Source organism: Ambystoma mexicanum, chromosome 2q, assembly GCF_040938575.1.
Source record: "Ambystoma mexicanum isolate Mex_15411 chromosome 2q, UKY_AmexF1_1, whole genome shotgun sequence".
Classification (NCBI taxonomy): Eukaryota; Metazoa; Chordata; class Amphibia; order Caudata; family Ambystomatidae; genus Ambystoma; species Ambystoma mexicanum.
This window is the reverse complement of record NC_090924.1, coordinates 451,431,287-451,444,141: the sequence shown is the minus strand read 5'-3', so window position 1 is coordinate 451,444,141 and position 12,855 is coordinate 451,431,287. Positions and strand designations below refer to the sequence as shown.

General features: G+C 45.7%; 1 protein-coding gene across 1 annotated transcript in view; it reads right to left on the bottom strand.

Moving 5' to 3' along the window:
• Positions 1-12,855, bottom strand: part of LOC138569508 (myosin-4-like) — an 87,460-nt gene that overhangs the window by 35,275 nt on the left and 39,330 nt on the right. The window contains exons 24-27 of the mRNA XM_069647543.1: positions 8,368-8,513; positions 7,950-8,040; positions 7,465-7,854; positions 7,257-7,383 (exon numbers count right to left, since the gene is read on the bottom strand). Coding sequence (XP_069503644.1) covers positions 7,257-7,383; positions 7,465-7,854; positions 7,950-8,040; positions 8,368-8,513 — 754 coding nt within the window. The remainder of the gene's footprint in view (positions 1-7,256; positions 7,384-7,464; positions 7,855-7,949; positions 8,041-8,367; positions 8,514-12,855) is intronic.

Here is a 12,855-nt window from a genome sequence, read left to right as displayed (position 1 = left end):
CGATGGTCCTTGGGCCACCCACTGCGCCTCCTCCACCTCGGTGTGCTCTTTCCAGCTGGACCTCCTTGCCCCCTTCAAGCATGAAAAGTTGATTGATCAGGCCCTGGACTTTTCTCCCCACGTCGGCAGCTGTCTCCCCTCTCTCCTGGGTCACGCCCATAATGCGCAAGTTATTTCGACGTTGTCTGTTTTCTAAATCATCCATCTTGCAAATTATGTCCTCCTCTCTTTCTAAGTCCGTTAGTCTTGCCTCATATTTCATCTCTAGAAGGTCTGTCTGGAGATGGTTGTTTTCCATCCCCTCCATTTTGTCTTCCAGAGTATCCACTCCCCCCTTGAGGTCTACGATGGAGGCCTGTATGTCTGTACGAATTGCCTTGATCTCCTGGAGGATGTCCCTGAGGTCGTCCTTGGTGAGTGCCGCGGGGGGGGGGGGGTGGGTCTCCTACCGTGGGCATGATGGCGCCGGGGGCCTCGTTCTGGGCCGGGGTATGCCAGCGAAACCACTGCAGGAAAGTGATTGCTCCAGAGGGTGGGGTCTGCTCCAGGATCTGGGTAAGGTGAGGCACCTGGGGGTGGTGCCTCCATGCAGGTTCTCCTTGTGGTGTCCACAATGTTCAGGTCGGGGCACCAGCCCTACTTCTTTGTCGGAGTGATGAGTTTCCGTTTGCTTTACTTAATATTGTCCCCAGGCCACTATGGAAGTTCCGGGTCCAGAGCCAGGGCCTTCTCAGCAGGCTGGGCCCCTGCTACCATGAAGAGGGGGGGCCCCCAAGGGTCTGTGGCTAGTCCTTGGGTTTATCAGCTAGGAGGGGTCGGGGGGCAACCCCCATTACTGGGCCTCCTGCGTTCCGCTTCCCCCCCGCCGCCTCATCACCTTCACAACTTCACTGTCACACCGTTGGGCCCTGCTATGTGAGCGCCGCTGCCCGGGAAGCCTCGATGGGCGACCTGCAAAAGCGTTGGAGTGAGAGGATTGTCCTGTTGGGTGTGGTCTGCTCCAGGATGATGCTCTCTGGTCGTACCCCAGGGTGGTGTCACTATCAGGGCTCACCTGACCAGATCCCAACGTTCTCCTAGGTGGTTCTAGCTCCTTTTCACCTCTGGTTGAAAGTTGAGAGCCCTCTCGTTAGCCCGTAGTGCTGTGGGGGTACCCGTTCCAGGACAAGGCCCTCCTCTCTATATTAGTTCTTGTCCTCAGGCCCGGGGCAAGTGGGGGGCTATTTGTGTGGGCGAGGCTGCTCGGGCCTTGTTCCTAGGTAGGCAAAGCTCTGTGTTGTGGCGCTGGGGAGGTTGGGTTTAGGGCGGGGGGAGCTCTGACCCTTGCGTCTCCGCTGACCCGCTTTCCCCCCTCCGACACCTCACCTCTGTCTGGCTGCTATCACCGGGTTGGGCCCCTCCGTGAGGCTGACGGGGCCTGGTTTCAGTCCTCACCTGCACGTGGCGCAGACACTCTGGGCCCGGGCCCTGCTCACTTCGGGTCCTCCGTGCTCAGGACGCCTGGGCCCTCACGTTCAGGAGGTGGATTGGGGTTCCACTGTCGAGGTGCGGGTGAGGAGCGCTTGGGTGTGTGCGGGGCGCTCACCTCCCCTCTCCTGTTCGGGGCACTGATCCCCGTTGTGGGTCCGGGCTGGTCTCTCCTCCTCTCCCCGCGTCGTGTAGCTCTGCGTCCTGGCCGTTTCCACCCAGAGGAGCCTCCCGCTCAGGACCGCGTGTGTTGGGATGCCTCCCCCACCGTCCAGCTTCCGTGTTGTATTGGTGGCCGGGGGTGGCCTCTGAGTCTCGGGCAGCTTCTGCGGTCCTCCGGGGGGCCTACAGGGCAAAGGCGCGAAATGCCTCCCCGGCCCTAGGCGTATATCGCGCTCAGCTGGCTGCGTCTCCTCACCCACTCTCCCCCAGTGATTCTCTCCAGAGTTGCGCAGGGGTTGGTCTCCTGGCCCGCTCGGCAAGTGGGGCAACCCACGCGGGCAAGGGTCTCCTTCAGCTCGGCTCTTAAATCACGGCCGGGGATTTTGAAGGCACACTAGGCCCTGCAGTGCTGACGGAGCGCGAGCTCACAGGTCCGTCATGCTCTGCGCCCCCAGGCAGTCTAGATGCTGTACACTTTTAAAAAACCGCAGCTGTATTTAAACTTATGTCTGGCAGTCAGGTTAAGACGCTTCATATTATTAGTTAGACTAAACCACTTGCCGGTACTAGCAATTACTGGAATAATTAATCAGCTGCTGCTCACTGAACGTTTCTGCCGAATATGCAAGAATGAAGAATATACTGAGACTAGGAAACATGTATTGACAAAGTGTTCCAATATGGTAAAAACATATTATAGGAAAACTAGCTTAAGGAAATTGAAACAATTCTGGAGGACGCCTACATACCAAGCGGACCATATAATAATAACTGGAGATTTAAACTCGACTTGCCTGGAAATCGGCAAACTAAAAGATCCCCAATTAAAAATATCTTTAGGGGGTGATAGAGGGAGGAAATGGGCTGACCTTATGGATGCACGGGACTTACATAATCTCCATTGGTTGAGCACAAAAATCAAGGAAGTTGTACCAACTTGGTAACGGCTAAACCAGAGGGGTACTATCGACTATACCTTTCTCAAGATCCATGTTGCCCGTGATCAATTCCTTTAAGGTGCAGAGAACCAGAAGCAGTGACCACAATATCTTAATAACTGAATGGAACGCACCACGGGAATACAGAGACCATATGACAGCTGAGGTGAAAACAAACAGCAGAGGTACAGGCCTCAAACTCTCGGAAAGGGCAATTACAAAAATCTCTAGCCAATATGAACTCTACTAGCCTGATCTATTAAAGTCCCATATCCACCTAAAAGCAACAGTGGATTGCGTCCTGCTTCTCACAACAAACTGCTGTGAGAAAGGAGTAAAAAAAGGCCCTCCTCAAACCTTTAACTACATATGCGATAAACAGCTGGTGGAACAAAGGAGAAATTTGCGACACATAAAGAGGATAACAAAGAAATTTCACACGCCAGAAAATATACTGAAAGACAAAACTGCAGGAAAAGCATATAAAAACTGGCTGAGCCAACACTGATTAACATTGTATCAGCATGATGCAGAGGAAATGCTTCGAGTGATTGCTGGCAGAAAACCTCGTGATATTTGGGCTCTAGTACGAACCACACAGAAAAACATCACAGACCCCATTGCAAATAATGTGGGTGAAAAAGAATGGGTGGACCACTTCGAAAAACCTATTTAAACACCTTGACAAAATCGCTCTGGAAACATCATCTCAGACTATTCAAAGTTGGCGGGTCTCCAGTGACCCGGAGGATATAATTGCTGAAATCACTAGATTGAAGAATTCTAGGGCCCAAGGCCCGGATGGGATTTCGAATATGGACCTAAAAAAGTACCCACAGGCATGGGCTGAATGTCTGTCAAAAATCTTCAAAAACTGTAATAGATCAAACTCAATTCCTCCCTCATGGAAAAAGGCAAATGTAGTCCCGATATTTAAAAGGGGAGCCAATGATGACCCACGCCAGTACAGACCCCTTGCTTTGCTGGACGTGATTGGCAAAGTATTTGGGACTCTCCTTCTGGAACAACTACAGGATTGGCTACAAAAGGTAGGTTACATTAACCCGTTTCAGACGAGGTTCAGGAAGCAAACTGGAACTACGGCAAACATCCTACTCTTATGTAGCCTAAAAGCAAAAATTCTGCAGGGGAGACCGAGAGTGTTCATGGTGTTTGTTGACTTTGTCCAAGCTTTTGACCAAGTCAACCGGGACCGCCTCTGGAGAAAACTGAGACAAACTGCCCTGACTCTCTGCTGGGTCCTCTCAAAGCACTCCATACAGGAACCAGTATGAAAGTAAGACTAAGTCGACAGGGCAACCTTACTAAAGAAATTCCAACTGCCAGGGGCATCAAACAGGGCTGTCCACTCGCGCCAACCCTCTACAATGCCTACACTGCAGATTTCGAAGAGAGTGAAAAGGGAATCAGAGCCCACCGACAGTAGGCACGGGTAGATAAACAACTCAGTGAACTACCTGAAGGAAAACAATCTGGAGTTAAACAAAACTAAAACAAAAATTCTGATCTTTGAAAAAACTTCAAGAAAATCTAAGACCGCAAAATCGTACGCCGAGGGGGTATCCCTGGAAAAAGTGACAGACTTTAAATACCTGGGCATTACCTTAAGTAACAACTCTGTGGAGAAACTGATGCAAATACACCTTTATGCTAAAATGAAATCATTAACATCTCAAGCAAAGGCGCTGGACAGGCAGTATTGTCGTTTCTCCCTGATCCCGATTCTGAACTATTACAGAGTTAAAGTGGTTCCCGCAGTAACATATGGAGCCGAGGCCAAGTCCAAGATTCTGGGAAAGATCTGGCCTAAACTGGAAGGCATGTTTTGGTGTCAGGTCTTGGGCATGCCCTCTTCTACTCCAGTGACCCTGATTCGTAAAGAACTGTGTCTATCCTCGTTGAAAGCAATAATTGATCAAAACTTGCTATCGTTATATCCGAAAGTCATCCAACAATCGCAAGCGAAAATATTCGAAATCATTGCAAAAGAACGTGAGGAAGGCAAACATAGCGTCCTAAAAAGATAGGCTTCTGATAATACACACACATTGGAGGAAATATGTTCATCGAAAGACGAACTTATAAAAAATCTTTGTAAAACAATAAAGAAGCTAATAGATTTGGACTGGAGTAAAACTTTGGAAAAGGCGGCGTTTCATAACCTCTCTATAAAGATCTTTACTGACCTAAAGAAGGTCAATGAAGTGAGAGGGTATCTGAAGAAATTCCTGAATAAACAGCTGAGTAGATCATTCATGAGAATGCGTCTAAATTTGCTGAAAACTCAGGAAATATTGGCAATTAGAGATAAATCTACCACCAACGAATGCCGGTTTTGTAAAAACATTAACCAAATAGAGAGTCTGCGACACCTTCTGTTGACCTGCCCTGGCACACGGATTGCTAGAGAGACCTACTTGGGCAAAATCAGGAGACCAATAAAAACATTAGATGAAGAGGAGTGGTGGACCCTTCTGATGAGCAGCGAAAAAACACAGTGGGTAATTGCAGTAACCTTGTTCATGAAAAACATTGGTTTGGAAACCCTAGACATTTGATTGAACTCTGTTCGAGGAGAGGACTTTTTGGGACTCAGCTCAGGGGAGCAAAACAGACATAAAGACAATAAGGAAGATTATCCAATATGGAGACTATTGGATTTTTTTCTGGTTTTCTTTGTAAAAATTGTAATACAATTAACACTAATGAAAGAAAATAAAAAAAATAAGAACCAGTATGGCAGATATGTACATGAAGAAGAAAATATAGCAGAGGCAGCCTTTTGGTGGCGCAGTATCAATACTACTAACATCAAGGTCTTTATTGCAATGTACAATGTATGGTTAGTTATTGAAAGCCTACTGGGGATCTCAATTTGAAGAACTCTAGCTTCAGATTTGATATTCTCTGGGGTTAAGTGAGTTAACATTGATTTCCTTTTGACTGTGATGAGGTTTTAGATTATTAGTTAATTTTAAGAAATTGTTGATATTATGATTAGAATGTTATCTTCCTTTGAAGGTTTTAATGTGGATGATTTGTAATGTAATGGAGATCATGTGATAAGTTAAGTAGTATTCATTTTATATGTTGTTTTTTCTTCTTTTCTGTATTATATGTGTAAAGTTTATTTATTTATAAACTATATCACATTGATTAAAAAAAAGTTAAAGTTAAAGAAATCAGTACCTGACCAGATTGGAGCTGCACAAACGGAAATAAAAAGAAAGAAACACAAAAAAAGCATTCTCAGTGTTTACCCCCAGACTGCAGAACCTCAAATCCGTTAACATCAATCTCGACCACCCCCTCATGCAGTTCAGAAAAGAACACAAGAACCTCTTCTTCAATGAACACCTTTACAGTGTTCCCTTCGAATAACCACCTTCTAAAAGCCACCTCTCTGTTCTCCCTCCACCACCTTTTCAGCATTGTTAAATTTTCTCCACTAATTGTAAGTCCAAACTATTCCCTCATACCCTAAATGGTATGCCGGTAGTAAATGCTGTGTTGTAAGGACTGTTCCCTCTGTTTACCATCTAATGTGGTCCTGTTCCCACTACTGCTGTACAGTATTCTGTTGCTTCCCATAGCTTGGTTCCCACTTAGTGAATGCTCCAAATAAAATAAATACATAAAGTCTTGTTGAATTGAACTCCAGATTTGCAAATGCAATGGGATCAACAAGAAGTGAGGTAGAACTTACTTAGTATTGGCTATGTTTCTGTAGGTCGCCACAGATTCCTGTTTGAATTTAAAATTTGTGATTATAGAAAGAGGGGTGCGAGGGGAGGAAGGAGGAACAGAGACAGTTAATTGTCCAAGGGGAGTGGGCAGAGGGTGATGGGTCAACAGAGTGGACAGAAGAATTGAGTGAAGGGTAGATAGAGGATGAGATAAATGAGTTTGCATATCTGTGCTCTGCAGATTGTGGAGAGCAATCAGAGAATGGTCAGAGAAAAGGAACTCTAGCTAAGGTTTGTTAGAAGTTTGAAATCCCCTCAGAGTATGGCTAGTACGTGTGTGAGAATGCATTTGAGGTAGAGATTATGAAGAGGGTGACATTAGGGGTGCTAGATGAAGACAACAGAGGGCTTGGCAAGAGACAATCAACAGCAATGTGTTCGAAAGAAGAGGTGAGAATGCGAGAGAGGGGCAGATGGGTTAGCTTTGTTACAATGAGGCCAGCGCCACCATTCAAACAGGTGAGGGGAGTGAAAGAAATAGCAGAGGCAGTGTGCAAGGCTGCAAAATGGCATTGCAAAAACATAGCTGTTATTAAGAAAGCATTACATAAAATAATGTTACCTGTACGATACTCCTATGTGATGGTAGTATACTACAGTGGTCATTGCTTTTAACTTCTTAATTATAGAGGACATTCCTGTCGTAGTCACCTAGTTAAGGTAGTATGCTCTCAACAAGTTCTATGAATATATTATTATCATATCATGAGCGTTTTGACATTTTCAGAGATGTTTCCTATTTTGTCTATTATTATGAGACATTGCCATAAATAGTAACAGTCTGATACCAGTGTTGGAGACAACATAGACATGCTTATCTTAAATATGACATTATACCAGTGGAATGATATATGTTTCTGTTTCCTTACACATTAACTTTAACTTTTGTTCTGGTCCAAGATATATGCAGATGGATACATACCATTTTCAGTCTGGAAGCGTGCCTTCTGCGTTGTAAGGTCATTAATAAGACGCTGATGCTCATCATCTTTTGTTGTCACTTCACTGAGTTGGTCCTCCAATAAGCGACTCACCTTCTCAAGGTTAGACTTCAATAAAAATAGCATCATCATTAGTATGAACTCCTGAACTCTGCATTTGAAATAATGAATTATTTCCTAAATTCCAACCTTGGACTTGGAAACGTTCTCCATGTTGCTGGAAAGGTCATCGATTTCCATCTTGAATTCACTCTTCTCTTTCTCCAGCTTCTGTTTGACACGCTGCAGGTTGTCAATCTGTTCCCCAAGTTCTGCGACGCTGTCTGCGTGCTTCTTACGGAGAGCGGCAGCGGTAGCTTCATGCTGCAGAGTGGACTCTTCCAGGTCCCGTCTCAATTTCTGGAACTCTGCTTCACGCTTCTTGTTCATTTCAATCTGGGCTGAAGTGGCTCCCCCAGCTTCTTCCAGTCTTTCACTGATTTCTTCTAGTTCCCTGGATAGATCGGATCTCTGTTTCTCAATATTTGCCCGAGCTGCACGCTCGGCTTCAATTTCTTCCTCTAGTTCTTCAATGCGAGCCTGAAAGATCAAATTGTTATAGTCTTAAATTCATATTTAAACTGGCCATTTAATTATTACTTCGAAACACAGTACCTTTTAGAAAAATTAATTACCTGTAATTCTTTGATCTTTTTCTGCAACTGGGCTCCGAGAGATTGCTCATCCTCAATCTTGCTCTGCAGCTGGGAAAATTCAAAGTCTTTCCTGTATAAAAAATATAGTTTTATAATTGTAATTCTGTTGCATTATTATTTACCTTTTTGCATCTAGCCTTTATCCCGATTCACTATTTTCACAAAATTAATTGTAGAGAAGATATACAGCAGTCTATTATTAATTAATGTAGTGTAATTATAGATATGAAATTTAGCAGTTCTGCTTGGTCCCTCTAATCAGTTCTAATTTACTTTCAATGTGCTAATCACAAATGGAGTTTGCTTTTGTAGAGAAAACAAGGTCAACTCTGAAGTACTTTAAAATATTTAAGAACATGGGGTTCATGTTTTCCTTATATTGCAATGGTGTACTAACTTCTTCAGTTTTTCATCATTTTGCTGTTTATCATTCTCAAGATCCATTACGGTTTCCTGGGACAGCTTCAGGTCACCTTCAAGTTTCCTCTTGGCCCTCTCCAGGTCCATACGAAGTTTTTTCTCTTGTTCCAACGAACCTTCAAGCTGTGCATTTAAATAAAAACATAGCACTGTTGAAGCTATTGTTATATAATGAGATTGCAATTATACTTATGTACGAAGAGTGGGAAATGGCATATGAGGAGGGACAGAAAGTTTGTATGTGTTGTTCTGTTATTTTCCCACTCATTGACAGCCCATGGACATCCTAATCTCTATGGCCATTCCCGCCCAGTTCCTGCCCCTCTCCGCCCAAAGCCCTGCTTCATGGGAACTCTTTGAGCTTGCTTTAATCAAGACTTACCTTCAAACTTTGCACTTGAAGTGCCTGCCATTGTTTTTGCAAAGCGGTCTTCTGAAACACTGGGCCTGATTTACAAAAATCTTTTCAATGGGACTTTCCCATGTTAAAACAGTTTTGGAAATGAGGCCCATAATGTCTTGATTGGAGCTATAAACATGCTACTGGTGTGATAAAAATGTCTTACCCAGGTCTGCCTTCAGCCACTCAATTTATAAGCATGATGCGCATCCTTTACTGAAGGCCTATTTTAAACAAGCATTGGCAAAGCTAACATTTATGGCTTGTGTATAAGCATTAGGGAAGTGGTGCCTTTCCCATGCCTACACAAAGGGCCTCATCACGAGTTGGGCTGTATCCCGGCTGTAATACAGCCCGACTGTAATAGTCATAGCACCGACCGGTCCGGCGCCATTACCGCCGGATCACGGGTTGGGTGTTAACGGTAAATCCCCATTCCCAATTGAGTCCATTGGATTCAATGGGGCATTTTCAGCGCTAATTATGTGGGCTAATACAGCCGGCAGTAATGTAGCCGAAAACGGGATTTTCACCTCCAGAGAAAGGCTTACCTTCCTTAAAGTTTTGAGATGAAAATGACCCGTCTTACAAACGGAAGACACTTGATCGTTCATGGACAGGGAGGAGGAGAGAATTACTCCCAGATTCTTCATCTTGGTCACAGGTAAAGCGAGGGAACCAAGGCAAGCAGGCCAAAAGGAGGACACCCAGAGGGTGGGATCTGGGGCGGGGGTCTGACCACCAGCACCTCAGTCTTTTCCCCATTCAATTTCAACCAATTCTGGCTCATCCACTCACCAACAAGTCAGGCACTGATGAAGGCCTGATGACACCTCAGTCTGATTAACGTCTAGCTGTATCAGGAACTGGGTGTCGTCAGCATAGGAATAGCACCTGATGCCAAGGGAGCGTATGAGACAGATCAGTGGCCAGATATAAATGTTAAAGAGAAAGGGTGACCGGGCAGATCCCTGCAGGACACCACAGGACAGGTGGAAAGAGCCTGAAAGAAAAGAAGCAAGAGGCAACACCTGAGTGCGATCAGCCGAAAAGTACGAAAACCATGCTAAGACCTGGCCCGAAATGCCAATTTGCGATAGGCCGGTGAGCAGAGTGGGGTAGTCAACGGTGTCAAATGCCGCTGATAGATCTAATAAAATCTGGGTACCCACCCCACCTGCATCAACCAATCGGACCATGTCATTGAGAACCGAAACCAGAACGCTTTTATTACCTCGACAGGGTCTAAAACCCGATTGGGCAGGGTCAAGCAATAAAGAGGCTTCCAAAAAAGAAGACAGAAGGGGAGAGACCAAAGATTCTAGCAACTTCATAGAAAAAGTTAGCAAGGAAATGGGCCGAAAATTAGAAAGAACAGAAGGATCCAATGTAGGTTTTTTCAGGAGGGGGGGTGACAGTGGCAATCATCAATGCAGAAGGGATCACTCCCATCTGACAAGATACTTTTATGGCCGTGGTAAAATCCGTTAGGAGATCACCAAAGATCTTTTTCATGACGACTAGAGGTATCACATCCTGGGGCGAACCAGATCGAAAACGTTGCGAGGCAGCCATCTCCTCAGTAAAGAATGGAAAGTAGGACCATTTTTCCATTGTGGCTAGATTACTTGGTCCTGACAGTTGCCTATCAGGAGCAGAGACAGGTGCGGACGCAAGGATACTATTACGGATAGCCTTTATTATTTATTCAAAGAACTGGACAAGGGAATCACAGTGGGCCTGAGAAGGACCAATCATAGGGGAACATTTGTCTGCCTGGGATAGTGATTTAACTGCAGCAAACAGGGCTTTGGGTTGGCATAGGGCAGCCTCGATTTTCTGGGCCAAGTATATTTTCTTAGCATCTTTTATGGCTAAATAATAGGCTGTAGAACATGATTTGTCAGAGATTAAGATCATAAGCAGTACGCCATTTACGCTCCAACTTTTTAAGTTTAAGGTGAGCTTCTTTGAGATGCTCATTGAACCATGGTTTAGATGGGAGACGGCAAGGCTGAATAAGACGACAGGGAGCAAAATCATCAGTAGCCTCAAGCAGCAGATCAGATAAGGTGGACAGAGCAGTAGCAGGAACAGCTTGCAACTTGGCTCTCACTAGTTATGGTACAGAGAGAACGAGGTGCTATGGGGGCAGAAAGAAGGGCGATACACTGAGTGCAGAAGGAAAGGAAGGGTGTCTTGGGTGGACGGAGGGGGGAGCTGATTGCAGGGAGATGTAGGAGTTGGTGGAGAGTGTGGGGGGAGGGCTTTGGTATGCCTTAGTCCAGTCCTGGCTTTAACTTTGCATATAGGGACTTGTATTCCTGGATTCCCCCATTATTAATCCAAGACTTCATGACCCAGAATGCAGGGTTACAATCAGGACTGGATTTGTGTCTACCGAATGGAATGAATAACGTTGGCGTTCATGGTCAACCCCTAAGTGCAGAGTGAGAGAGGAGGAGCAGGGAGTCCTGGGTGCAGAGTGGCAATGAGGGGAAGCCTTGGATTCAGTGTGCATGTGGAGGGGAGTGCTGGGTGCAATGTGCACATGGCAGGGGTGTACAGGTTGCAGTGTGCATGGTGCAGGGGGGCGGGGAAGTGCATTGGGTGAGGCCTGGGTGCAGTGTGCATGTGGCAGGGGGACAGTACTGGGTGCTGTGTGCACGTGACAGGATGGGCGGGGGAAGTCCTGGATGCAGTGTGTATGTGGTGGGGGTGTAGTCCTGGGTGTAGAGTGCAAGTGGTGTGGGCGTAGAGTCCTGTGTGCAGGTGGTGTGGGGTGGAGTCCTGGGTGCAGTGGGCAGGCGGTGTGGAATTCTGGGTGCAGTATGCAGGCGGTGCCATGGTGGAGTCCTGGATGTTGTGGAGTTGGAGTCTAGGCTGCAGCATTTATTTATTTTATTTATGTATTTATTACATTTGTTATACGCCCAAACCTGGGGGTAACACGGCGTAGGTTAAGAAAGCTTGCATGTCTGGTTACAGTGAAGTAAAGGTTACACAAATAGAAGACAGAAAATACAGTACATTCCGAGGTCAGGGTAGGTAAAGAGCAAGAAACTACTCCCAGTAAGTTGACACGGGATTGCAGAGGGGTACTGGATCTAAGTCACTGGCCATAGTGTTTGGGGCTGTCTTGGTCTAGAATTTATTGAAAAGCCAGGTTTTGAATGTTTTTTTGACTCTTGGGTGAGATGACTCGTTTCGCAGTGTTGCTGGGAGGGAGTTTCAGGATTTTGGAGCTCGGACCTGAAAACTGCTCCCCCTGCCCTTGTGAGTTTGAACCGCGGGACACAGAGTTGGGAGCTGTTGTTGGATCTCAGTAATCTTGTCGAGGTATTCAGTGCAACTGTATTAGTGAGGTACGTAGGGGCCGTCTTGGCTAGGCATTTGTGTGTGATACAATGTGTTTTGAAATGTATTCTTGCCTTGATGGGCAACCAGTGGCTTCCCTTCTGATCTTGGAGATATGGTCTGCTTTTTTAATACCCACTGCTGCTCTCAACGCTTGTTTTTGTAGGAGTTGGAGTTTCGCCAGATTGGTATTGGATGTTCCGAGTAGTAGCACATTGCAGTAATCTAATTTAGACAAGATTAATGCGCGTGCAAGGGTAATACAATTTTGTGGGGTGAGGAATTGCGGACTAAGCGAAATGAGTTGGGCAGTGTATGACGTCGCTGATGTTAATGTATTGATATGCTTGGTCAAAGTTAAGTTAGAGTCTAAATAGACCCTCAGCGTTTTGACCTGGTTGAGGATGGGTATGGGTGTCCCATCGATGTGGATGGAAGCATAGTCTGGATGTATCAACTTGATTTTGGATGGTACAGCCACAATGGGAATCTCCGTCTTTTCATCATTGAGGCAAAGACTATTGACGGCCATCCAGTTTTGTATTATGGCGTACATTTGATTTCCTAAGATTGTATCTTGCTCATGGTTTCCTGAGATGGGGATCAGAATCTGGGTGTCATCTGCTAAGTTTGTGTAGATGGCACCCATGGCGTCAAGGACAGCAAAGGGGTGTTTAGTGTAGGCGTTGTAGAGTGTGGACAAAAGGC